This window comes from Pristis pectinata, chromosome 8 (assembly GCF_009764475.1).
Source record: "Pristis pectinata isolate sPriPec2 chromosome 8, sPriPec2.1.pri, whole genome shotgun sequence".
In the NCBI taxonomy this organism is placed as follows: Eukaryota; Metazoa; Chordata; class Chondrichthyes; order Rhinopristiformes; family Pristidae; genus Pristis; species Pristis pectinata.
In genome coordinates this window covers 31,843,605-31,867,750 of record NC_067412.1, presented here as the reverse complement: position 1 = coordinate 31,867,750, position 24,146 = coordinate 31,843,605, and the positions used below count along the sequence as shown (strand labels likewise).

At 38.2% G+C, this 24,146-nt stretch overlaps 1 protein-coding gene across 1 annotated transcript in view; it reads right to left on the bottom strand.

Annotated features, from left to right (window-relative positions):
• Positions 1–24,146, bottom strand: part of pigq (phosphatidylinositol glycan anchor biosynthesis, class Q) — a 38,358-nt gene that overhangs the window by 12,117 nt on the left and 2,095 nt on the right. Inside the window, exons 2-6 of the mRNA XM_052021364.1 lie at positions 23,182–23,901; positions 17,767–17,898; positions 13,613–13,733; positions 11,581–11,707; positions 6,989–7,142 (exon numbers count right to left, since the gene is read on the bottom strand). Of these exons, the coding sequence (XP_051877324.1) occupies positions 6,989–7,142; positions 11,581–11,707; positions 13,613–13,733; positions 17,767–17,898; positions 23,182–23,870 (1,223 nt within the window). The 5' untranslated portion in view covers positions 23,871–23,901. The remainder of the gene's footprint in view (positions 1–6,988; positions 7,143–11,580; positions 11,708–13,612; positions 13,734–17,766; positions 17,899–23,181; positions 23,902–24,146) is intronic.

The following is a 24,146-nucleotide window of genomic DNA, read 5'->3' as shown; positions in this document are numbered from 1 at the left end:
AATGGATTTTGCATTTTAATTGTGAACGGCTTCTAAGATTTTGTAAGGAAAGCTTTTTTTCCAGTAACTCAATATTTCTTTTTCCACTTTCAAAAGCACAAAATATTTTAGTTAAAAACAGAAAATGCTGGAAATAATCAGTACATCTAGCAGCATTTGTGTACAGATTTGTGTTTCAGGCTGATGATTTGTTTGTCTCTCCAAAGATGTAGCCTTGACCTTCTGATAATTCCAACATTTTGGTCATCGACTTCAGGAAAGGGGGCGGTGTACATGCACCTGTTCACATCAATGGTGCTGAGGTCGAGAGGGTTGAGAGCTTCAAGTTCCTAGAAGTGACGTAGGGGTTAGGAAGTTATGGGCATGCTATGTTGGCGCCTGAAGTGTGGCGACACTTGTGGGCTGCCCCCCAAAATCACTACGCAAAAGGTGTAGTTCACTGTGTGTTTCGATGTACATGTGACTAATAAAGATCTTATCTTATCTTATCAATAGCCTGTCCTGGTCCAATCACGTAGACGCCATGGCCAAGAAAGCTCACCAGCGCCTCTACTTCCTCAGGAAGCTGAAGAAATTTGCGATGTCCCCTTTGACACCAACTTTTATCGATGCACCATAGAAAGCATCCTATCTGGATGCATCATGGCTTGGTATGGCAACTGCTCTGCCCAGGACTGCAAGAAACTGCAGAGAGTTGTGGACATAGTCCAGCGCATCACAGAAACCAGCCTCCCCTCCATGGACTCTGTCTATACCTCTCGCTGCCTTGGTGAAGCAGCCAGCATAATCAAAGACCCCACCCACCCAGGTCATTCTCTCTTCTCCTCTCCCATCAGGCAGAAGATACAGGAGCCTGAGGGCACATACCACCAGGCTCAAGGACAGCTTCTATCCCACGATGAAAAGACTATTGAATGGTTCCCTTATACGATGAGATGGACTCTTGACCTCACAATCTACTTTATTTGACCTTGCACCTTATTGTCTACCTGTAAGGCACTTCCCTGTAGATGTGACAATTTACTCTGTATTCTGTTATTGTTTTTACTCTGTACTACCTCAATGCACTGTGTAATGAACTGATCTGTACGAACAGTGTGCAAGGCAAGTTTCTCACTGTACCTCAGTACAAGTGACAATAATAAACCGATACCAATAGTGTTTTTATTTCAGACTTACAACATCTGCAGTTTTCTGCTTTTCAAATATTTCAGTCATAAGGTTTTATAAGCAGCTGGTGATTTCTGTACATTATCTAAATGTGCATTGTTCATGTATTTAAGACTTTGAATTTGGAGGTGTGGGGTGCAGGAAAACAATGGCAAGGGAGTGGGGAGGGTAAGTGGGGATAAAAAAACCTGGGCCAGTATCACTTGCTAAGGATGCAGGGCTAATTCCAGTAACCTTGTTTTGCATCAGGTAATTCAAAGAAGACCTGGAAACCTGTAAGAATTTTAAAACTATGAAGGGAGCTTGCTAAAAACAAACATCAAGCTTTCATTGCAGAATTTCTTTAACATTGATAATTTAATATTAAAAATCATCACAGGAAAAAAAATCTATTCCTCTTTGTACAATGCATCTCCCTTAAACCTACTCTAGCAGTAAGCTGCTTAAATATAAAATTATCTGCTATTCAATTGTTTTTTCATTGACATTATCCCGAAAAGGTGTTTGAAAATTTTCTCCACAGAACTTGGAAGATAAGTATTCCTCCAAAATGATTGTTTAAGTATTCTCAGCAGATGGGATAGAGCGAGGGCTGTTTACAAGCCTTTTAAAAATACAATCAGTTGCACAGGATAGTTCCTTCTCCCCAGTGACCACGTAAGTGAAAGATTTTCATGGTTTGCCCTGAAAAAAGTGCATGTGTGTGTTTTGGGGAAGGGAAGACAGGGTAAAGATCAGCTGAAATGCTTGCTAAATTGAGTAGCATGTTAATATTCATGGTCTTGTTTCAGAATTAAAGAATAGTCAAGGCACTTTAAGGACTGCTGACACTTCTACAACTGCAGCTCAGCAAGAACTACCACTTTGAAGCATAGCACAAAAAATTTAATTTTTTAAATACCTGGGTAGATGGTTACTATGTAGCTTAAATAAGGGGAGACAGGATAAATGTCTAGTACAAACTCTGTATTTAAGCAGGTATTCATTACAAAAAAGTACTGAAGTGATTCAGAAATGCTGGCTCACCAAGTACCCTACAACAACTTATGGCAACTCTTGTCAACTCTAGCACAGTGGTTAGATTATTGGACTAGTAATCCAGAGTTCTGGATTGACAATCCAGAGAATCAAATTCTAACCCCACCATGACAGCTGTGAAATTTAAATTTAGTTTGTTAAAAAAATTGTAATTTAAAACATAAACCACTGGATTGTTCTAAAAATGCATCTGGTTCACTAATGCTCTTCAGAGCAAGAGATTTACTACCACACCTGAGCTGGTCTATTTGTGACTCTGGACCCAGAAGAATATGGCTAACTTTAAACTGCCCTCTGAACTGGGCTAGCAAGGCATTTTGTTATAGCATTACTGAGAACAAGAATAAAACCGGATGGAACACATTGCATTGACCTAACCACTGAACTCAGACACAGCAAAGTACCTCTCAGCATAGGTAATTTTGCACAAATATCTATCTAAATTGGTTGATCTGTCCGAGACTACTCAATGATCAGACTCCGATCAGGTCATAAACTTAGGATCATCCCTCCAGATAGAATGCCAGACTGCTCCATCAGAATCTCAGGAATATCCTATCCCGTCAGCAGGTAGCAGTGCCTCTGTACAGGTAGTAGGTGTAACCCTGGGAGTCCTCAGCATTGATTCCAGACCCCATGAACTATAGTAATAACAGCGAAACATGTTCAAGGACACCTCCTGATTACCATCTACCATCCTTCCTAAACTGCTGAATTAATGCTTTCCTGTGTTGAACAACACTTGGCAGCAGTGGTTACAGTAACAAGGACAGATAATGTATTCTGGATGGAGGACATCAATATTCATCACCATGAATGGTTAAGTCACACCGCCACTGACCAAGCTGGCTGAGCCTTGAAGGACATAGCTGTCAAATCAGGTCAGCAACAGACAGTGAAGAAACCAACATGAGAGATAAACCTACTTGACCTCATCCTCCCTAATCTACCTGTTCTACATGCATCTCTACATGACAGCAGTGGTAGGATATTTAGCACAAAATCTTTGTACAAAGTCACACCTTCACACCAAGAATAATGTCCATCTTGTTGAGTAGCACTGCCATCATGCTAAATATGCTAGACTCAGAACAATGCCAAGAGTATCTAAATTTGAGGTGCCAATCTGGTGAAGTACAAACATAGGACTACCTGCACACTAAATGTAAAATCAACACAAAATATGCAGCAACGAGAACAGAAGATACTAGAAATACTAAGCAGGTCAGGCAGCATCTGTAGTGAAAGAGAGTTAATGTTCCAGGTTGATGACTTTCCTTCAGAGCTAGGAAAAATTATAAATCAAATGGGTTTTAAATTGCAGAGAAGGAGAAGGGATGGAGAGAGCAAAAAAAAATGTCCGTTAATAAAGTGGAGACCAGGGCAGACAGATTGGCAGTGCTGCTGGCTGAGAAAGGGTGGAAGGCCTGTTAATCAGCTGATTTATCTGGAGGAGATGTAAACTGAAGATGAACAAGAATAGAGACACGAGAGACTGCAAATGCTGGAATCTAGAGCAACAGGCAATCTGCTGGAAGAACTCAGCAGGTCAAGCAGCATCGGTGGGAGGAAAAGCTGTTGACATTTCGGGTTGAAACCCTGCATCAGGACTGGATGATGAACGAGAACAGAGTGAGAAACAGAGAGACAAACAATCTTAAGAGCAATTAGAAATGGGCAATAAATGCTGGCCTTGGCAATGATATCTACATCCCAAAATTAAAAGCTGGACAGATATAGAATGAAAGTATTTTCTTTGATAATTTTTTTATATATAAAGCATACAATACTGGTACAAGATGAAGAAAAATTGACTTGTTTTTAAACCGGACTTTGAATACCTAGTTTCATCATTTTTTATTTACATTTATTGAGCAAATTCAGAAACAAGAATGAGGAAACTCTACAAAAATGTTATGTTGTACAGTGGTTGTCTATACATAGAATTATAGGGATGAAAAAAGACCCACCAAAGACATCCAAGAAATGACACTTTTAAAAGCATGAGAGAGATCACTGGAAACAATGTAAATTTTATACTGACAATTAGGAAAAACACTGGGGAGATGACTGGGAGGACTGTGTTTTAGTCTCAAGTATCAAACTAAAAAGGAAACAATTAGGGTTGAAAGATCTTCTCATCTTCCCAACTTTTATTTAGTGGAAAATTTGTCTCTAAACTACTGTCAGCTGATCTGAAACATACCAACTTCCACTTACCTTCCTGAAACTGCTGAAATAGAGCTTATGTAACGTTTTATATAACATTAATATCTTTCAACTGCTTTTATGAAAATGCATTTTCAAAATATGTTCCCTTTCAAGGACCAAGTAACTATCTATTGTGGTCTTTTTTACTGTATAAATAGAGTCACACAGCACGGAAACAGGCACTTCGGCCCAAATGGTCCTTGCTGACTAAGATGACCATCTAAGCTAGTCTCATTTGCCTGGGTTTGGCCCATATCCCTCTAAACCTTTCCTATCCATGTACTTATCCAAGTACATGTTGTTAATGCACCTGCTTCAACCTCTTCCTCTGACAGCTCATTCTATATACTGACCACCCTCTGAGTGAAAAACTTGTCCTTCAGGATCCTATTAAATCTCCCCCCTCTCAACTTAAATTTATGCCCTCTAGTTCTTGATTCCCCAACCCTGGGAAAAAGACTGTGCGTATTCACCTTTTCTGTGCTCCTCATGATTTTACACACCTTTATAAGATCACCCCTCATTCTCCTATGCTCCAATGCATAAAGTCCTAAGCCTGCTCTCTCTCTCTCCATACCTCAGTCCCTCGAGTCCTGGCAACATTCTTGTAAATCTTTTCTGCATTCTTTCCAACATAATGGCATCTTTCTTATAGCAGGATGACCGAAACTGAACATAATACTCCAAGTGCAGCCTTACCAACATCTTGGACAACTGCAACACAAGTCCCGATGAAGGATGTCAACCCAAAACATTGACTGTTTATTTCCCTCCATAGATGCTGCCTGACCTGCTGAGTTCCTCCAGCATTTTGTGTGTGTTGCTTCAGATTCCAGTATCTGCAGAATCTCTAGTGTGCAACATAACATCCCAACTTCTATACTCAATGCCTCAACCGAAGGCCAGTGTGCCAGAAGCCTTCTTCACCACCCCATCTACCAGTAACACAATTTTCAGGGATCCATGTACTTGTACTCCTAGGTCCCTCTGTTCTACAAAACTCCATTCACAGTAAAAGTCCTACCCTGATTTGTCTTCCCAAAATGCAACACCTTGCATTAATCTGAATTAAACTCAATTTGCCATTCCTCGGCCCACTTACCCAGCTGATCAAGATCCTGCTGTAATTCTTGGTAACCACCTTCATTGTCTATGATACCACCTTTTTTTTTAGCATTATCTGCAAGCTTACTAACGACGCTCACTAGTGGGGTTACATGGACATCTTCCTCTCACTAATGTTTTAAATAAACAGCATTGGCAGATGCAACAATAAATATTCTAATCTTTTACCAAATAATTATGGCTTTTCAATGAAGCAGTTTTGTATTTAACAGTTAACTGCAACATCAAGCAATCCCTGTTGGCTCATATACAGATCAAAGGTAATAAAAGACTTGTAACTGGAGAACCAACAACAGAACAAAATTTTGAACTAATGCTAAAAATGCAGATAAAGGTTATATAGGTTATATAGTTTCTAAGTAAAAAGCATTAATTTTGAAGACAGCTGCACTCTAGTCATAGTACAGAGAGGAAAATGAAGACCTTTAGCGCCACCCAGTGAATACAACAACTAGTTATACAGAATAGTGATTTTAAAATTCAGGCCACAAAGGTTAAAATCATCTATAGCCTGTACATTATTAAGATTAAACATAAATTATGAATACAAACTCCATCACAGCAGTATTTCCTACTTCAAATAGGTTTTAAAATTCCAAGTAGAAATATTTGGAATTGTATTTATGATTTTATTCATAATTATTTTATTATTTATTATTTTACATTTACAATTTTAGATTTTTAAGGAATGGATATGAATACTTATAGTTTAAAACAAAATATAGGAAATGCCAAACTATTGCTAAACCCAGTTATGGTGGCAAAGTGACAAATCATCCATAAATTAAAATATTAAACATTATAGTTCCACCCACTGAAGCACCAAATGTTGAGTTACAAAGCTACAAGTCTTCCGAACACACCACAGAAGGGTGCTGATAAGGAGCTGGGAACACACCACTGTAAAAGGTCAAAAAGGTCCTGGTGTTACTCTACTGCACCTGAGAAGCATTAGAATGGCCTTTTGAGATCAGTTACCCCTGAATCACAAACAAAGCATATATTGCCCATGTCATTAGAAACATGGAAATACAAACAATTTAAAAAAACCTTTTTTATGGAAAATTTATTCGACTATCATATGAAGAACAAGCACGATCACACCCACTGCCCTTCCCTAGATGGTGGTGGCAAAAACAGAATCAGACTTCCCTGTGATGAAGATGACCCCACAGTCATTTAGGTCAATAAGGAATGCCTTGGGTGACACCTATGAGAGAAGCTTGGCCAGTTTATTTGGTAAAATACAGATTTGGAATGCTATTGCTTCTTGTGTACAAAACAATGCCTGATGTCTGCCTGGGTAGTAAAAGACTAATTATTATCCCTGAACATAACAAATGCTTTTGTTTACTCAGTCCAAACTTTATGGTCTTTTATTTTCATTTCCTGTGTTTCTAGCTATTAATCTGTTCTAAGTTCTTAAAAAAGATTGATACCTTACCTGGCCCCGTATACATAAAAACAGTAGATATGAAATGTCAGGAGAGCAAAAATGTCAGAAACAATGGATAAGGCCACAGTCAAGCCTAGACATGCTGACAGTCCAACATACCACAGGATCATCTCAATAAATGGAGACATCAGATGGATATAACCTGTGGAGTAAACATGCACTGAATTGGTATCATGATATTGATCAAAGAAAATTTGAAGTTCTGAACAAGTCTGCATGATTATCAACACATTCCCTGTTTGCTGTACATACATTTCCTGGTATGATCTTCCTCTTTTCAGCAACTACAATTGCCATTTATCACATCCTTGCTGAAAAAAGTTGCTTTGGATACCACTTAGCCATAAACACTGCTTTTACTACCCTTCGACCTCACCAAAAAAGACATGATTGGCCGTTCTTGCCTTCCTGACGTTAGCTCTCTTCACCTGAGACTACTCAGAAATCATTCTAACCTCCAATACAATTATGAAATGTCATCTATGAAGGACTAAAAAATTGTAAAATTACAAAATACCTTAGTGTTGGTAATGCAGTTTTAAAAATCTGGTAAATTTACAATGGAAGTGTAACGCTTTCTTGGAATGTTATCTTTTGTTGGAATTGTTAGTTTTATCACCTTGAAATTGGAATTTGTGCTATTATTTTTAATTTTTATGCAATTGTATTAACCAAAATAATGCATGGAAAAAGAAAAGATATCAAAATTACATGCAAACAAAAATTACTTTGTGCAGCTAATATTACACTAATTCTAACGGGCTTGGTCAATGAAGCATTACTTGTTTGGAATATTAAAGTACTAAGGAGGAAGAAATTTTCAAATTTGTTCAGGGAAATGTGCAATAAAAGTTAAATAGACTGAAAACTCTAAAGCAGTAGGCAAAGGAGAACTAGTAACTACTAACTGACCAATGCCTGTTAAGGAAGATTAAACAGTTGGATAGCCAACTATTGTTTTGTTCAAAGAAGAATTGCTGGATAATTCAGTGTACACGAGGCAAAAGCTGTTGTTTGTTACTGAATAAACAGTTACAGTCAAGGACTTTCTTTTTCATGTGCTGCCATCTATGAAAGCATGAAGAAAATGAGGCAAGTCAGAGGAGGTGGAATCCTTATGGGTGGAGCTAAGAAATAGCAAGGGTAAAAGGACAATAGTAGCAGTCATATATAGGCCCCCTAATAGCGGTCAGGAAGTGGACGATAAGTTGCAGTTTGAGATAGAAAAAGCATGCCAGAGTGACAATGTGAAGATAATTATGGGGGATTTTAACATGAAGGTGGACTGGGAAATCCAGCAAGGCAGTAGAACTCAGGAGAGTCAGTTTGTGGAATGTCTAAGGGACGTTTTTCTGGAGCAACTTGTTGAAGAGCCCACCAGGGGATCGGCTGTTTTGGATTGGGTGCTGTGTAATGAACTGGAGGTGATTAGGGAACTAAACGTAAAGGAACCACTGGAAACCAGTGATCACAATATGATTGAGTTCAGTTTCAAGTTTGAGAAGGAGAAGCTGATAACTGGTGTATCGATACTTCAGTGGAACAAAGGAAATTACAGTGGTATGAGACAGGAGTTGGCCCAAATTGATTGGAAGAGTAAGCTAGCTGGAGGGACGGCGGAGGAGAAATGGAAGGAATTTCTACAGGAAAAAAGGAAAATGCAGGATAGATATATTCCAAGAAAAAAGGTTTTGAATGGAAAAAAGGCACAAATGTGGATAACGAAAGAGGTGAAGGCTAAAATAAAAGCAAAAGGGGCGGCGTACAAAGAAGCAAAAATTATTGGGAAAACAGAAGACTGGGAAGCTTTTAAAAACCTGCAGAGAGAAACTAAGAAGGTCATTAGGAAAGAAAAGATGAATTATGAAAGGAAGTTGGTGGATAACATTCGAAAGGATACTAAGAGTTTTTTTAAATACATAAGGAGTAAAAGAGAGACACGGGTTGATATAGGACCAATTGATAACGGTGCAGGAGGTATTGTAATGGACGATAGAGAGATGGCAGAGGAATTGAATGAATATTTTGCATTGGTCTTCACCATGGAGGACATCAGCAATGTGCTGGTTAGTCAGGAGTCTCACGAAATGGAACTGAGTTCAGTTAAGATTACTAGGGAGAAGGTGCTAGGAAAACTAAATGGGCTAAAGACTGATAAGTCTCCCGGACCGGATGAGGTGCATCCCCGGGTTCTGAAGGAGGTGGCTTTAGAGATAGCGGAGGCATTGGCGATAATTTTCCAGGAATCAATAGATTCCGGCATGATTCTGGAGGACTGGAGGGTTGCAAATGTAGTTCCGTTGTATAATAAAGGTGGGAGGCAGCATAAAGGAAATTACAGACCTATTAGTCTGATGTCAGTGGTGGGAAAATTATTGGAATCTATCCTCAAGGATGGGGTTACGGAATACCTAGAGGCGCAAGGCAAGATAGGTCCTAGCCAACATGGTTTTGTGAAGGGAAGATCCTGCCTGACCAACCTATTGGAGTTTTTGAAGAATTCACAGGTAGGGTGGATAAGGGAGAGGTGGTAGATGTCGTGTATTTAGACTTTCAAAAGGCCTTCGATAAGGTGCCTCACAAGAGACTGATTAATAAGATGAGAGGTCATGGAATTACGGGTAGGATAGCAGAATGGGTGGAGCATTGGCTGGTTGGCAGGAAGCAAAGAGTGGAAATAAAAGGATCTCGTTCTGGTTGGTTACCGGTTACTAGTGGTGTGCCGCAGGGGTCAGTGTTGGGACCGCTCCTTTTTACCTTGTACATCAACGATTTGGCTAATGGAGTAAATGGTTTTGTGGCTAAGTTTGCGGATGACACCAAGATAGGTGGAGGAGTAGGGAGTATTGAGGAGATAGGAAAAGTTGCAGAGGGACCTAGACAGTTTAGGAGAATGGGCAAGGAAATGGCAGATGAGATTCAATGTTGAGAAATGTGCAGTTGTACACTTTGGAAGCAGAAATAAGCGGGCAGATTATTATCTAGAAGGAGAGAAAATTCAAAGTACGGAAGTACAAAGGGACTTGGGGGTACTTGTGCAGGATACCTTAAAGGTTAACCACCAGGTCGGATCGGTGGTAAAGAAAGCGAATGCTATGTTGGCATTCATTTCTAGAGGTATAGTGTATAAAAGTAAGGAAGTGTTGATGAGGCTCTATGGGGCACTAGTGAGGCCTCATTTGGAATATTGTGCGCAGTTTTGGGCCCCACATCTTAGGAAGGATGTGCTGACGTTGGAAAGGGTTCAGAGGAGATTTACGAGGATGATTCCAGGAATGAAAGGGCTTACGTATGATGAGCGTTTGTCGGCTCTTGGACTGTACTCACTGGAGTACAGAAGAATGAGAGGGGACCTCATAGCCACATTTAAAATGTTGATAGGAAAGGACAGAGTAGATGAGGCTAGGCTGTTTCCCTTGGTGGGTGAGTCCAGGACCAGAGGGCACAATCTTAGAATTAGAGGGTACAGTTTCAAAACAGAGATGAGGAGAAATTTCTTTAGCCAGAGGGTGGTGAATTTGTGAAACTCCTTGCCACGTACAGCAGTGGAGGCCAGATCAGTGGGGGCGTTCAAGGAAGAGATAGATAGATATCTAAATAGTCAGGGTATCAAGGGATATGGGGATAAGGCCGGAAATTGGGATTAGAATAGGTTTTTTTTCTCCCCATTCCCCATTTCTTTTTCCCTTTTCCTTGGAGCAGACTCGATGGGCCGAATGGCCTGCTTCTGCTCCCTTGTCTTGTGATCTTGTGATCTTGTGAAGTCTGAGCCAGGGCCAGGTACCAAAAAGGGGATCTGGGACAAGTGATGAATTGGGCGAGGGTGGGCTGCAGGGGATTGGCAGTGGCTGGGTAGGATCAGTAGCCCAAAGGTTGGGGAAGGGTATAAGATTTTAGTGGCTTGGTATGCCAAAAAAGACTGTGGGGTCGGGGAGGTGCTGGGAGGGGACAAAAGGGAGATGGATTAGGCAAAGGTTAGAGCTTGAGAAAATGGGATAGTCTGGGGACTGAAGGACAGTTGAGCCTACCTTACAGGTGACCCAAATCTGGTTCCCAGGGCCAGCTAGGATCTGCCCATGAAGGTGCTTAGTCATGCTATAGCTTTGTTACAAGCCTGACTCTGTATGAGTTGCCTACAAACATTGCATGCATAAATGAAAATTCAAGAAGTAGCACACTAGACTGCATCTGGCCTTGATCATCCTCGTGTTAGCACATCAAATTGGAACAAAAACCGTGGTTATTATGCAACTAGTATCATTCATGATTTTTAATTGTGTTTGATTTTTCATTGAAACTAGATCAAGAACTGCACAAAAGAGTGGCACTAAATGATTTAATTTCTAGGCAAAGGTAATCACTCCAAAGATGCTGATTGACCTGCTGAGGACTTATGCTGTTTAATTTTTGCTGAAGCATTTTTGGTTTTCCCTCCAAATTTAGAATTTTGCAAATGAATATTTGTGCTTTGAGAACCAATAGCTCTTGAAAATCTAAACCAACCAATGTAACCCATATTATACTTTTGTCAAATATCAGACAACATGGACGCTTCAGTGCTGATACAAAAAGTGACTTACTTATCCAAAGATGAATATGATAAAGAAAGAAGTGTCCCAGTACTTCGTCTAGTGCTTTGTTCATCTTCAAACCAGCAGGAGCTCCCATCAGCCACTCCATCAATTTCTCTAACTCTTTGGCAATATGCTGTTGTCACAAAATATAATTGAACATTAATTAATATCACATCATCACAGATTTTTAGCACAGAAAGCACACATAAGTCTAGGATCTCACATTTCAGATAATTGCTCTTGCTATAAAATAAATTAACTTATTTTCAATGTTTTTACTGTAAGCAGAGCAGCAAAGTCTGCCACTGAGTTTGGAGTACAGCTGCTTATGGTGTATCATACTCCACTTATTGCTTTAAATGTAACAACATTGATGACATAATTCACACCACTCATACAATTTGGTTTAAATGAAGTTTAACAGATTAATCACAGTTTTGAAGTCCCTCACAAATTTCCTGTTATTTTTTGCCCATATAAAATAAATGAATTAATTTATATATAATCTCTTTACCAGTTAACCTTCATTGCCAAATGTCATCTGAGTATCCGTGAAAGCAAAGCAGCCAAAGGCAACTCACTTTGAATCTCCTTTTTTTATTGGTGAGATAAGAGAGGATGGATGAAGACAGTATAGTTAACTTAGTGTAGATGGGCTTTCAAAAGGGGTTTGATAAAGCACAGCAGAACCAAAACAGAAGCCCGTGGGATAAGGGGCCAGTAGTACCACAGATATAAAGTTGCTCAAGGAATGGAACACAGTGGTAGTGAAAGGCTGTTCATTGTACTGAAGGGATAGAATTCCCCATAGCTCACTATTAAAATAACTGCTAATTTTGATATACATTAATGCCTTAGACTTGGGTCTATAGGACACAAGGCCAAAACGTGCAGATGGCACAAAACATGGAAATGCAGTAAACATGGAGGAAGATTATAATAAAATTCAAGATGACAGAGACAGGCTGGTGGAGTGGCAGATACAGCAGTTGAAATTGAATGGATCATGGTGTGAAGCAAGACATTTTGTTGGAAAGAATGAAGAACATAACTACAAACTAATTGGAACCTTAAAGATGCATGAATCCTTGAAAGTGATAGGACATGCTAAGAAGGCGGTTAATAAAGCACATGGGTTCTTGGGCTATATAGAGAGGTAGAATACAAAATTCAGGTAATTATGCTGAACTTATATGAAACACCAATTTGGCTGCAGTTGGGGTATTGTAGCCAATTCTGGGCACCACAAATTAGGAAGGACGAGAAGACTTTGGAGAGCCAGTGGAGTTTTATTAAAATGATTTCAGAGTTGAGTGATTACAGTTCTGTGAATAAAGAATCTGATGATGTTCTTGGTCTGAGAAGAGGATAAGAGGAAGATTAAAAGACTTGTCTGAAATCTAGGCTTAAATGGAATAGATGCAGAGAACTATTTCCAATGCTAAAGAGTCAACAACTAGAGGGCATAAAAGTTATTGGCAAAAGAACTGAAGGCCAGGTGAAAAAAAATTATTCATTAAACACAACATACAGATGATTCAATGGTAGCCTTCAAAATGGAATTGGATAAATACTTGGAAAGAGATAAAATTGTGGGAATATGGGGAAATGGCTAGAACATTCTTCAAGATAATTGGTACAGACTCAGTCAGCTGAATGTCCCCTATCTGTTCTACACATTGATTCTACGCTCTGGTTATGAAGTCAAATTTGCAAACATCAATGCATAAATGACATCAAGTGTTTCTAACCTTCATTCCATAATAGCAAGCCAGAGCTACTCTAACCAAAAATCATCTATTGGTGATAAACATAACTGAACTCAAGTGACAGGAATAATGTATCTGATATAATTATTACAAAACATGCATTTTCCCCTTGACAAAACATGAGTGATCACAAAGGTTATATCCAATTTTTGTGTTTCTCTCTCTCAACCCCCCTCCATCCCCCCAAAATAGCAGGAATAAAAGTGGTGTAAAATTTTCTCTCAACAGTTCACAATTTTCATACCCTTAACTGATATAAAATATCTTACATCAGCAGCTGGAATGAGAGCTTCTGCTATCCGACCAATACGATTCTGCTGATAAAGCCATGAGATCAGCAACATTCCAAGGGCCACATCAATTAGGAATGAAACAAAGAGGTTGGCTTTTCTGGAAATGAAAAAAAATGTTTTTGTTCACATATTTGCAAATGTTCCCTTCTATCACATATAAAGCCAAAAAAATGTAACATAATGGCAAATAATTTTTGGTTACTAGAAGCCTCATAGTGATTAAGATGCATTAGAGTTCAGAGCTTCTGAAATAGATCCCCAGGAATCTTACTAATATTTTTGAGAGTCATATAAACCTACAGGAGTAAAGCAATTGATTAACACAAAGATGAAATAGGTCAGTCTCCAGTTTGGACCTGCATATTTGATAAGGTCCTACATCAAAAAATTGCAGAGAATTAAAGCTCATGGCAGAGGAGGTAACGTGTTGGTGTGAACAGAAGATCGGCTGGTGAACAAGCAGCAGAGCAGGCATAAGTGGGTCTCTTCATGGCTGGCAAGATATAAGGAGTGGTGTGCCACAGGGATCAGTATGGGGATTCAATACTTTCAAATTTATGTAAATGACTTGGATGAAGACACCAAAACTATTGTTTACTAAATTTGCTGATACAAAGATAGCATGGAAACTGTTGTTTAAAAAAAACATAACCATTAAAAAAACATTTGCCAGATATTTGGCCACTTACCTAACCTACCTGTACCCTTTGTAAGGCTACAAAGGGTACAGGTAGGTTAGGTAAGTGGCCAAATATCTGGCAAATGATGCATAATGTGGGATATTCTCTATTTTGGGAAAAAAAAGTAAAAGAAAATCTAAATGGAGAGATTTCAGAGCTCTGAAATACAGAACAATCTAGGTATATAGTTTGCAGAAGGCTAATAGCAGATACAGCAACTAATTTGGAAAACTAACAGAATTTTATCGTTTATTGCTAGGTGAATACAAATGCAGAGAAATTATACTTCAGTTATAGTTTATTGGTGAGACGACACCTACTGTAATGGTTTTATTTAAGGAACGATGCTAATAAGTTGGAAGCAGCTCAGAGAATTTTTACTGAACTAATAGCTGGAATGAGCAGGTTGCCTAATGAGGAAAGGTTGGATGGGCTAGATTCGTATCCACTAGAGTATAGAGAAGTGAAAAGGGACTTTATTGAAACATAAGATCCTGAGGGATCTTGGCAGGGTGGATGTGGAGACGATGCTTCCTTTTGTTGGAAAATAAAGAGGTTGTCAATTTAAGGCAGAGATGAAGCAAAGTATTTTTCCTCACAGAGGGTTGAGAATCTTTGGAATTGTCTTCCTCAAAGAACAGTGGAAGCAGAGTCTTTGAATATTTTTAAGACAAAGGTAGCAAAATGCTTGATAAGGAAGGGGATGAAAGGTTACCATGGATAGGCAGCAATGCCAAATTGAAGTTACAATGAGATCAGTCATGATCTTATTAAATGGCACAGCAGGCTTGAGGGACTGAGTGGGCCTACTCCTGTTCATAAATCATACAAATACGATTCTCTCCCAAACTTTCTTTCCAATTTTTCACCAAGTAAAAGCCATTGCTTGATCTTTGAAAAATAGTACAATTCTGTTGTTACAATTGCTCAGCTGGTAAAATCAACTTGCATCATACAGATCAGAAGATGTTGCTTACAATTTCCTTTTTGGTGCTCAGTTATGCCGTTTAATCTGTGGTGACAAAGAAATATTGCAACTGGTCCCAATTTTGTAAGAGGGTATAAAGTGAAGGGGTGTTTATATGGGTGAGAGTCAGCATGCTATTGATCACAATGCAAAATAAGCCATGATGAAAATGAAGGCAACATCATGTTTGACTGTAATACCACCAAAATTCAATAGCTTGATAATCACCATCTAAAAATATTAACAAGTGTCCAATCTTTAACGAATGAATGAGAACAACAAAAAAATATCCTATCAAACCCATTATAATTTTATTTTAACATATGCTGCTCAGGCTTTCCTGATAGTTTCATTCTCCTGGTTCTGCTTTCTTCCTTATAAATTATTTTTTACTTTCTCTCGTGCCTATGGGCTTATACAATTGTGCACAGCAGTCCAAATGTGGCCTATTCTAGCTACAATACTTGTGTAATTGCCTTCAAATTTTATTCTCGTAGAATTGAATCTCAGTGTTTTGTTTGCATAACCTGCATTATTTATGCTTTATTTATGAATCTGTCACCTAGCTATCTTTGTGCCTCTACCCCATTTAGACTCCTACTTTCTTAAGGTGGCCTCCTTACTTCTCATACCAAAATACTCTACCTCACAATAATCCATACTGAACTTAATTTGGCAAGTAGGGGTTTGTTAAAAAGAATGTTATTATTTTATCGGTCTTCCTCAGTATAAACTATTTTCCCAAACTGACATCATCTGCAAACTGACATTGTAGTTTCAAATCCTAAGTGAGAACATTTTCGCAAATAAAAAATTACATTTTCCCCATCACTGATCTGAGTTACTACTCACCATCTCAATTTTCTGTGACTTAGTTTATTTTTCACTCTGCTACTTTTCTCTTCACTCCTCATGCTCCTGAACGTACTAGGTACCATAACCTTCTTTATTTACTCACTAAAGCTTGTTTTCATCCAATCTTCTTCATGCTTTTGAAGTCACAGAGATGGAAATTCATGCTCTGTTGTTTGTATTAAACACATGTGTCTGTACTCAACTTTCAAAATTTACTTCCAAATACAACCAGATTTAGGAAACACAATATAATATGAAGCTGTAGATTTAGTACAAGAGATTGTGAGTTAATTTCTAACCCCAAAACTTTCTCAATTGATGTAAAGGAGTGCTGATCTCTGCTTAAGCATCTGTCAATATGGGCAAAAATTTTCAGTGTCCTCCAACTTCAACTAAAATTACAATTTAATGGTGCATGCTGACATTCCATTTACAAACATTTACTCCAAGTAATACATTAATTTCTTTAGCTTTTTAAATGGGGTAGCTACAGACCAGCTAATCCCAGTAATTTGATTCAATACAGCTGCAACAATAGCAAGAAGGCCGGTTGTGGAAATGCAACAGCCCAGTAAAAGTATTTACAACATGTCTAGATATGGAACATACCACATGGCAAAACAATTATATTTCTAACTTAAAATTCAATATTTAAAGTAATAGCAGAAATGAAACCCAGTATGGTTTCTTTCTTGATAAATATTTTCTAACTATGTGTTTGCAAATTGTCATCCATTTATGTAGAAATTAGCAGATCTATTAACTGACAAAAACAGACTCGTGAGCCTGGACATTGACTCATAGGTGGAAGGCTGGGAGGTCACTTTATGGTCAGGGAACAAAGAAGAATGAATTTCCCCTCAGTTTTGCCCAATTTAATTAAGGTATCTGATGAACATTTTCTGTCTCAGTTTCCCAGCTGCCTAAGGTTGTTGGCCAGGAAGCCACTTGGGACTGCTACAGCTCTGGAAGCTGGAGGGGAAAAGGGATTCTAGGTCAAATGCTGTGTATCAATCAGGCAAAGGGAGCAATCAGGTGAGAAATTAAAGAGTTTTGTTTGGGCTCTGTCTAAAGTACAATTCAGCAGGATGTAGACAATTGGAGATCACATTTTGGGAGTTGTTCAGTTATGTGGAGGGCGAGGATGCCATGGATGGCAAACTGGATTGAGCAGGTTCATGGAAACAGACATGAAATCCACTTACCTACTGGGTGCAACTGTCTGTATCTTTTTTTAAGCTGTTGTTTCCACCACCCACCTCTCCACCCCCACCAAGGCCTGAGAAACCCACCTGCCTTGCATGATATTTAAACCAGAGACTGAAGCTGAGGTTTGGAGCTTCAATATAATGGTAAAATGACCAACCTGTCGCCTGGGATCTGAATGGTTATCACCCAAAAAGGTCAGTGGTGAACAGGTTGGGGTCAAACTTGAGATTTTCAAACTATTAAAGAAAAAAAATCCCACTGTTTTGGGGGTTTCAATATCTCTAATGCACATGGTTTTATGTCTTGTCCCAAATTAATTAGATAAAGTTGCCACCTTAGCAAAATAAATCTAATGACTAATTATCAAGTTTTCTTTTAAGGTTATTTCTAGATGAAAAATCATGGTAAACCTACTGTACCTCATAAACTCTGCGTGATTCTGTGCTTTTGAAGTACTTGCAATCGTCTGCAAGTGATCCAAACGATGTGCAAGCTGCACACATGTTGAAAGCCTACTCCATAAAATATGTAGAGGCCATACGTTTAATACTCTACAGCAAAAGAACAAAAGTAACATTATTTATTCTCATATCCATAAAGAGTTTATTAATTTCTGCATCTAATTAGTAGGATATGGGCACCATTAGCAATGCCAGCATTTATTACCCATCCTTAATTGCCCATGAGTAGGTAATAAGCTACCTTCTTAAATTGTTGTATTTGGTCAGCTTACTGCTACATTATTTAGCAACTTACAAAAGACTGATGGCTCACAGGGCATTTAATAATCAACCATATCATAGACAGGGTAAAGGTCGCCAAATTTCTTCAGTAAACAACAATACAGAATCGTTTCTTAATAAAAATCAGCTAGTTTCATGATCATTAATATTGGCTTTTAATTTAACCAATTAAGTAAATTTAGAAAGCAAATTGCTCAGTTACAGTGGTGGGGATATCAACCCATGACCCAAGGTTATTAGTCCAGGGCTCTGACTTACTAGCCCTACAACCTCTCTAAAACCAGAGCTCTAATCCTGTCCTTAAAATTTCAGAAACAGGAACATTATTCACTTTATTAAAATAACTATGAATTTTGTAGCTTTTTTTTAAAAGAACGAATTTGTGTGATTTAAGTTGGGCTAAACAATATCATAAAATTCAAAAGTATCACAAAAATTAAATGTCTACCATACCAAAATAAAACATTTAATGGGCCAGATTTTTAACACCTTTGCCCACTAGGTTGCTGGAAACAGGAAGTGGGAAAACAGGCCTTGAACAAAAAGACACACTGAATTCTTGGGCATTCAACAGATAAAGAATTGAGAAATAAACAGAGGAAGGACTAAGGAGCATAAATTAGAATGGGCAAATTCAATGTCATAGTAGATACAGAAAATAAAGGAAGAAAATGGAGGGAAACAAACAAAAAGAACAACTGAGCTTAAAGGAAAAGTCACATTTAAGAAAAATATCCAACAAGTCACAAACAGAAAAATGAACATCCAGGAAATGTTCACGTACTGGTCATTTATAATTCTTGCTTTATTAAGAGGTCATGCATGTCAAGTTTAATGTGCAATTAATGTGCAAATGCAGCCACTTCATGAAAAACATTTGAACTGCATTTCACCCTCAATCTCATGAAGATTTTTGGCATATTTGGCAAATAACATACAGCAACTTGTGACAATTTGCGCAGCATTTTTTTCTCATTGAAATGTGCTGGTTGGCTTACACACTAATGATGACGAGAGTTACATGGACGCTATTGCAAACAGAAAATGTTGAAAATACTTGGGCTAGGCAACACCTATGGGGAGGCAAAAAATGATATAATGTTTCAGGCTGATAACCTTCCATTAGGACTGGAAAAAATGGGAAACAGAACATATTTTAAATTGAAGAGAAGGGGGAGGTGAAGAACAAAGGAAATATCTATGACAGGGTGGAAGCAAGAGAGACTGAAAGACACAAAACCTGCTGGTGCTGGCTGACAGAGGGCAGTGAGGGCTTATTAGGCACAGCTGATATATCAGGAGTTGTAAATAGGGAGGAGATGAATGAGCACTGAGGAGAGGAAAAAGAAACAATGGTGGAAATCTAAGATAAAACTACATACACCAGAAATCTGAAAAAAAAAGAATCTGATAGAAACATTCAGGGAGCCAGGTAACATCTTGAAAGAGAGAAAAACTGAGTTAATGCTGTCACTGATGATCTTTCATCAGAACTCACCAATCCTAACACAAACCGGTAATCTGAAATTGTTGAATCCTGAGGCCTAATTGGGAGATGCTTTTCAAAGTAATGCTGGGCTTCGCAGGAACAGAGAGGCAGAAGAGTCCGAGTGAGACTGGGAGGCAAAATTAAAGTGACAGGGAACTGGAAGCTCAGGGTCACCTTTGGCAGCTGGAAGGAGTGTTCTACAAAGCGGACATTCAATCCGCATTTAGTTTCTCCAATGCAGTGATCATATTGTAAGCAGTAAATGCGGTACACTAAATTGGAAGTACAAATGGGTTGCTGCTTCAAGATGGGCACGAATGAGATAAAAGGGCAGAGACCACACATTCTATACTTGCATTGGAAGATGCCACGAAATAAGAGAGCAATAAAATGGTGGACCATAGAAAATAATGATATGCTTCTGATAATACATCAGTTTTTGGGGAAGTGAGCTGGACGTATGCTTTGAGGATTCATACATGTCAAAAGTCTGCATGTAAACTCTGTGAAATGAATTGTTCATTTACAAACTAGCTCTGAGTAGCCTAGATCATATAACTGGAGCCACAGAGAAACTTCTGTTTTGTTTTATTTCTGCAGGGATAGGTCAATGGTACTCCTCTCAGGAATTATGTTGAATGACAATAAAACTGCTGAAGCTGATTGGTGCTCTTCAAACGTCACTGTCGAGAGCGGTAAAGTTGGGACAGACTTTATTTCAAATCTTGTTTAATCCATAATGTCAGCTCTGAGGAATGGAAAAACACTATGTAAGGGCAATTTGCAAATGACTGTGGACAGGACAATCACCCACATGGACAGGAAAAGTCTTCTTTGAGTGATTGCTGGAGTTACTTCTGTTCAGAATCAAATATAGAAAGAGACACATGTGAACTGAAGCTACAATAAAGAGTTAAGGCCATGTGAGATCATAAGGGTAGAGAAGACATCAGTGCACAATATTTTGTATTTTTTAAATCATAATGCTTTTGAAGTTTCTTATAATTTATGTTATTATTTGTAGTGTATTATGCTATAATATTATGTTTATATTTATAGTGTTCACTTAGAGTCAAAAATCATTTAAAGTTCTGGGTTGTGCTGCTCAGTAAGTCTTGTCTCGTTTTACTCCTACCAGATGTATCTGTTCTCCTAGTTCAGCTCAATACAAGGGAAAACAACCTACAGATATCTCAGTTCCAGCATTTTTCCTCCTCTCTTGACCTCCTCTGTCCTTATTCATCAGTCTCAAATTATTTCTAATTTTTTTCTCATTCAGATGAAAGATCATTGACCTAAAACATTAAATTTGTTTCTCTTCCCACAGATGCTGCCAAGCAACTATTTCCAGCATTTTTTATTTTTATTTCAGGCTTTCAGTATCTGCAGCTTTTTTGTTTTGGTTATGAAGTTGATACTTGATAAAAACATAAACTCTGATTTATTTTAATCCCAACTTCCTGCATTAAACTGCATTGAGATCTAATCCAATATGATCCAATGATGAAGATATATTTCAGTAATTCCATGGTTTCACTTAAAAGTTGCACCCATTTCCAGCCCACAGTAGAAGAATATGTGCTTTTTTTTTTATTGTCTAAACACATGACTGTTCCATAAATTGTGAACAGATCAACACTGCATGATCATCAGCATATAACCACCAATGCAAGTATATCAATAAAGTTTGAGTCTCCATGATCTTTAAGTGTATAAAAACAACTGTCCAGATCGCATCAGTTCAGATGAAGTGTGGTTCTTTTACAAAACCTTTTTTAACCACCAGAAATATTTAAGCATCCACAATGAATTTTATATTAATAACTCAATAAACCTATTATGTTCTATATTTATTTTAGAAAATACCCTGGCAATTTCAATATGTCATGTTTATAAGAAACTTATTAAAGCCTATTTAAAGCATCAGGATGATGGAATAGTGGCCAAATCAAATGGGCTGTTCTGTCCTGGACCATGTTCAACCTCAAATGTGGTTGGAGCTGCACTCATCCAGGCAAATGAGAGAATTCCAGACTCCTGATTTGTACCTTGTAGATGGTTGAAAGTCTTTGGGAAAGTCAGAGTTATATAGCATGGAAACAGGCCATTCAATGAATGATGCCTGTGCCTACCAGTCGGCACATACCCATATTAATCCCATGCCTAATGATGAGTATTTTCCAATGTTCCTTGCCGCCACCCTCTGTCAAATGACACCTTGATATGAAAGGCAGTCATTCTTACCTCACCTCTGGAATTCAGTTCTTGGTCTTTGTTTGAACCAAGTCTGTGATGAGGTCTGAAGCCATTTGATCTTGAAGTTTAAACTGAGCATTTGTAAACAAGTTATTGGTGAGTAAGAGCCATGTGAAGGCACTACCAATGTCACATTCCATTAATTTGCTTGTGATCAAGTGTAGACTGATTGGGTAGTAATTACCTGGAGTGGATTTGACCTGGTTGTGAAAAGGATATACCTGGGCAATTTTTCAGATTGTCTCGTAGATGCCAAATTTGCAATTGTACTGAAACACCTTGACAGAGGTGTGGATTGTCTGGAATGCAAATCTTCCATATTATGGCTGTTATATTGTCTGGGTCCGTTGTCTTTGCTGTTTCTAATGTTCTCATAAATTTTCTGATGTCATGTGTAGTGAATTTAATTGGCCAAAGACTGGGTTCTGTCATGGTCAGGATCACGAAAGGAAGCTGAGATTGGCTATGAATACTTCAGTCTTATCTTTAGGACTCACATGCTTAGCTCTGCCATCATTGAAGATAGGTATGTTCTTGCTGCCTCCTCCTTTTGGATGAGGACAAAAGATGACAGCTCCCACAATGCAGCACTCACTCAGCACTGCACTGATTCACAAGCTGGCATTTTTATTCTTTTCACTTTGAGTGGGAGTTGAAGCCTCAACCTTTTTGAATTGAGGCCAAGAGAAAAATCAATCAAGTTACAGCTTATGTAGATTAGGTACAGCATGGTAAACACATGGTAAAACCTCCACTGCTTTGCCATAAATTTCTCCCTTCTTCCAATTTTGTGATTTGTATCCTGGTACTCTTGTAAAGCATTCTCATTAAAAAAAAATTAATGAGAATGCAAATGCAGCCTCTTTTTTTTATCTAAAAAAGAGGCTGTATTTGCATTCATAGCCATTTCAGATAAAAATACAGTCTGAAAATACTTTAGGGTTTTTATATTTTGCTAAATTTTGATTCCCACTGTAAACAACTCTGTTTATTCTAGTTTCACTAGTGTCATAAAAAAATAGAAGCTACAATACTTCATAAGGAGCAAAAATGGCATAAGCATAATGAACCCTATACCTTCAGTTCTTACCACTACACCCTTCACCTCCAGAGGTTTCTTGTAATTAAATATTTATATATTAGCTATCTGGCAAAACCTATAAGTCAAGTCCAAAATGCAAAAGTTTAAGGAATCTACTCCTGCAAAATCTGCAATATAACCTCTTTGAGTCTTGTTTCATGTGTAAAATATGTTTTAAAATAGTAACTGTTTTGTTACCCTAGGCTACAAAAACTTTAATTTTGACTATGTTAAATATTTAAAAAGTTTCTCTAATATCAATTACCTGCTTTTGCAGATATTCAATATAAAAGTCACCAGGAATAAAAGAACCATACACACAGGTACTGATGCTTGTTTTGCAAGTTCCACAACAATACTAGTCTCTCGTCCTTCAGACTGCCAGTGAGTAAATTTGATTGGAGTTTCATCATATTTATCAATCATAAACAAAAGTTCGCATTTTGCGACAGTATCAAAAATTGCAGCAAAATCTGAGGTAATAACTTCTGACTCCACTCCAGTGTTGTGGTTGTCCTGAAGGATTTTAGTATCCAGATCATGCAACTTTGACAGCATAACCTTGCGTTGATCATAGTGGATTAAGATGACACTTTCCTTGTTGTTCTTACTACATTTTTGAACTACATGACAGTCAAATACTGATTTGCTTTCTTTCTCCTGCGTTAACTGGAACCAGAGATCATGTGGAAAGATGGAGCTCAGATCTTGCAGAAATTGATCAAGGTTTTCTTTTGCCCGAGAACTATGACTGCTCCAGGATCCAAGCACCGAGACGTTTACTGTAGTCACATTCTTAATTTGCTCAAGATATTGCTTTACTTGGCCTGGGATGAAAGGGTAGTGAATAATTGCAAGGACAACTGCAGCATTCTGCTCTGGAATCCAACGACCTAGCAGCAGGCCACTTTCTGCTTCTGGACAGCAACTTGGAAAAAACACCTTGATAACCATGTTATGATTTCACAAATGCTTCACTTTGTGTCTGCAAAATAGATCAAAGCATAATTACAGAAATTGTTGAACCTGAAAACACTAGTCTTTAATGTAAACATTGGTCTTCAACAAACACTTCTGTTAAATGAAGGATATTCTATAATCACCACAATTAAAATGCCATGTTTGCTCATTGACTTACTTTTCAAAACAGTGTGTGACAAGTCTTCAAGAGGGTGGCAGAAATTTACACAATTAACCTCAATGCCCTGGGAAGGAAAACCAGCCTGGGCA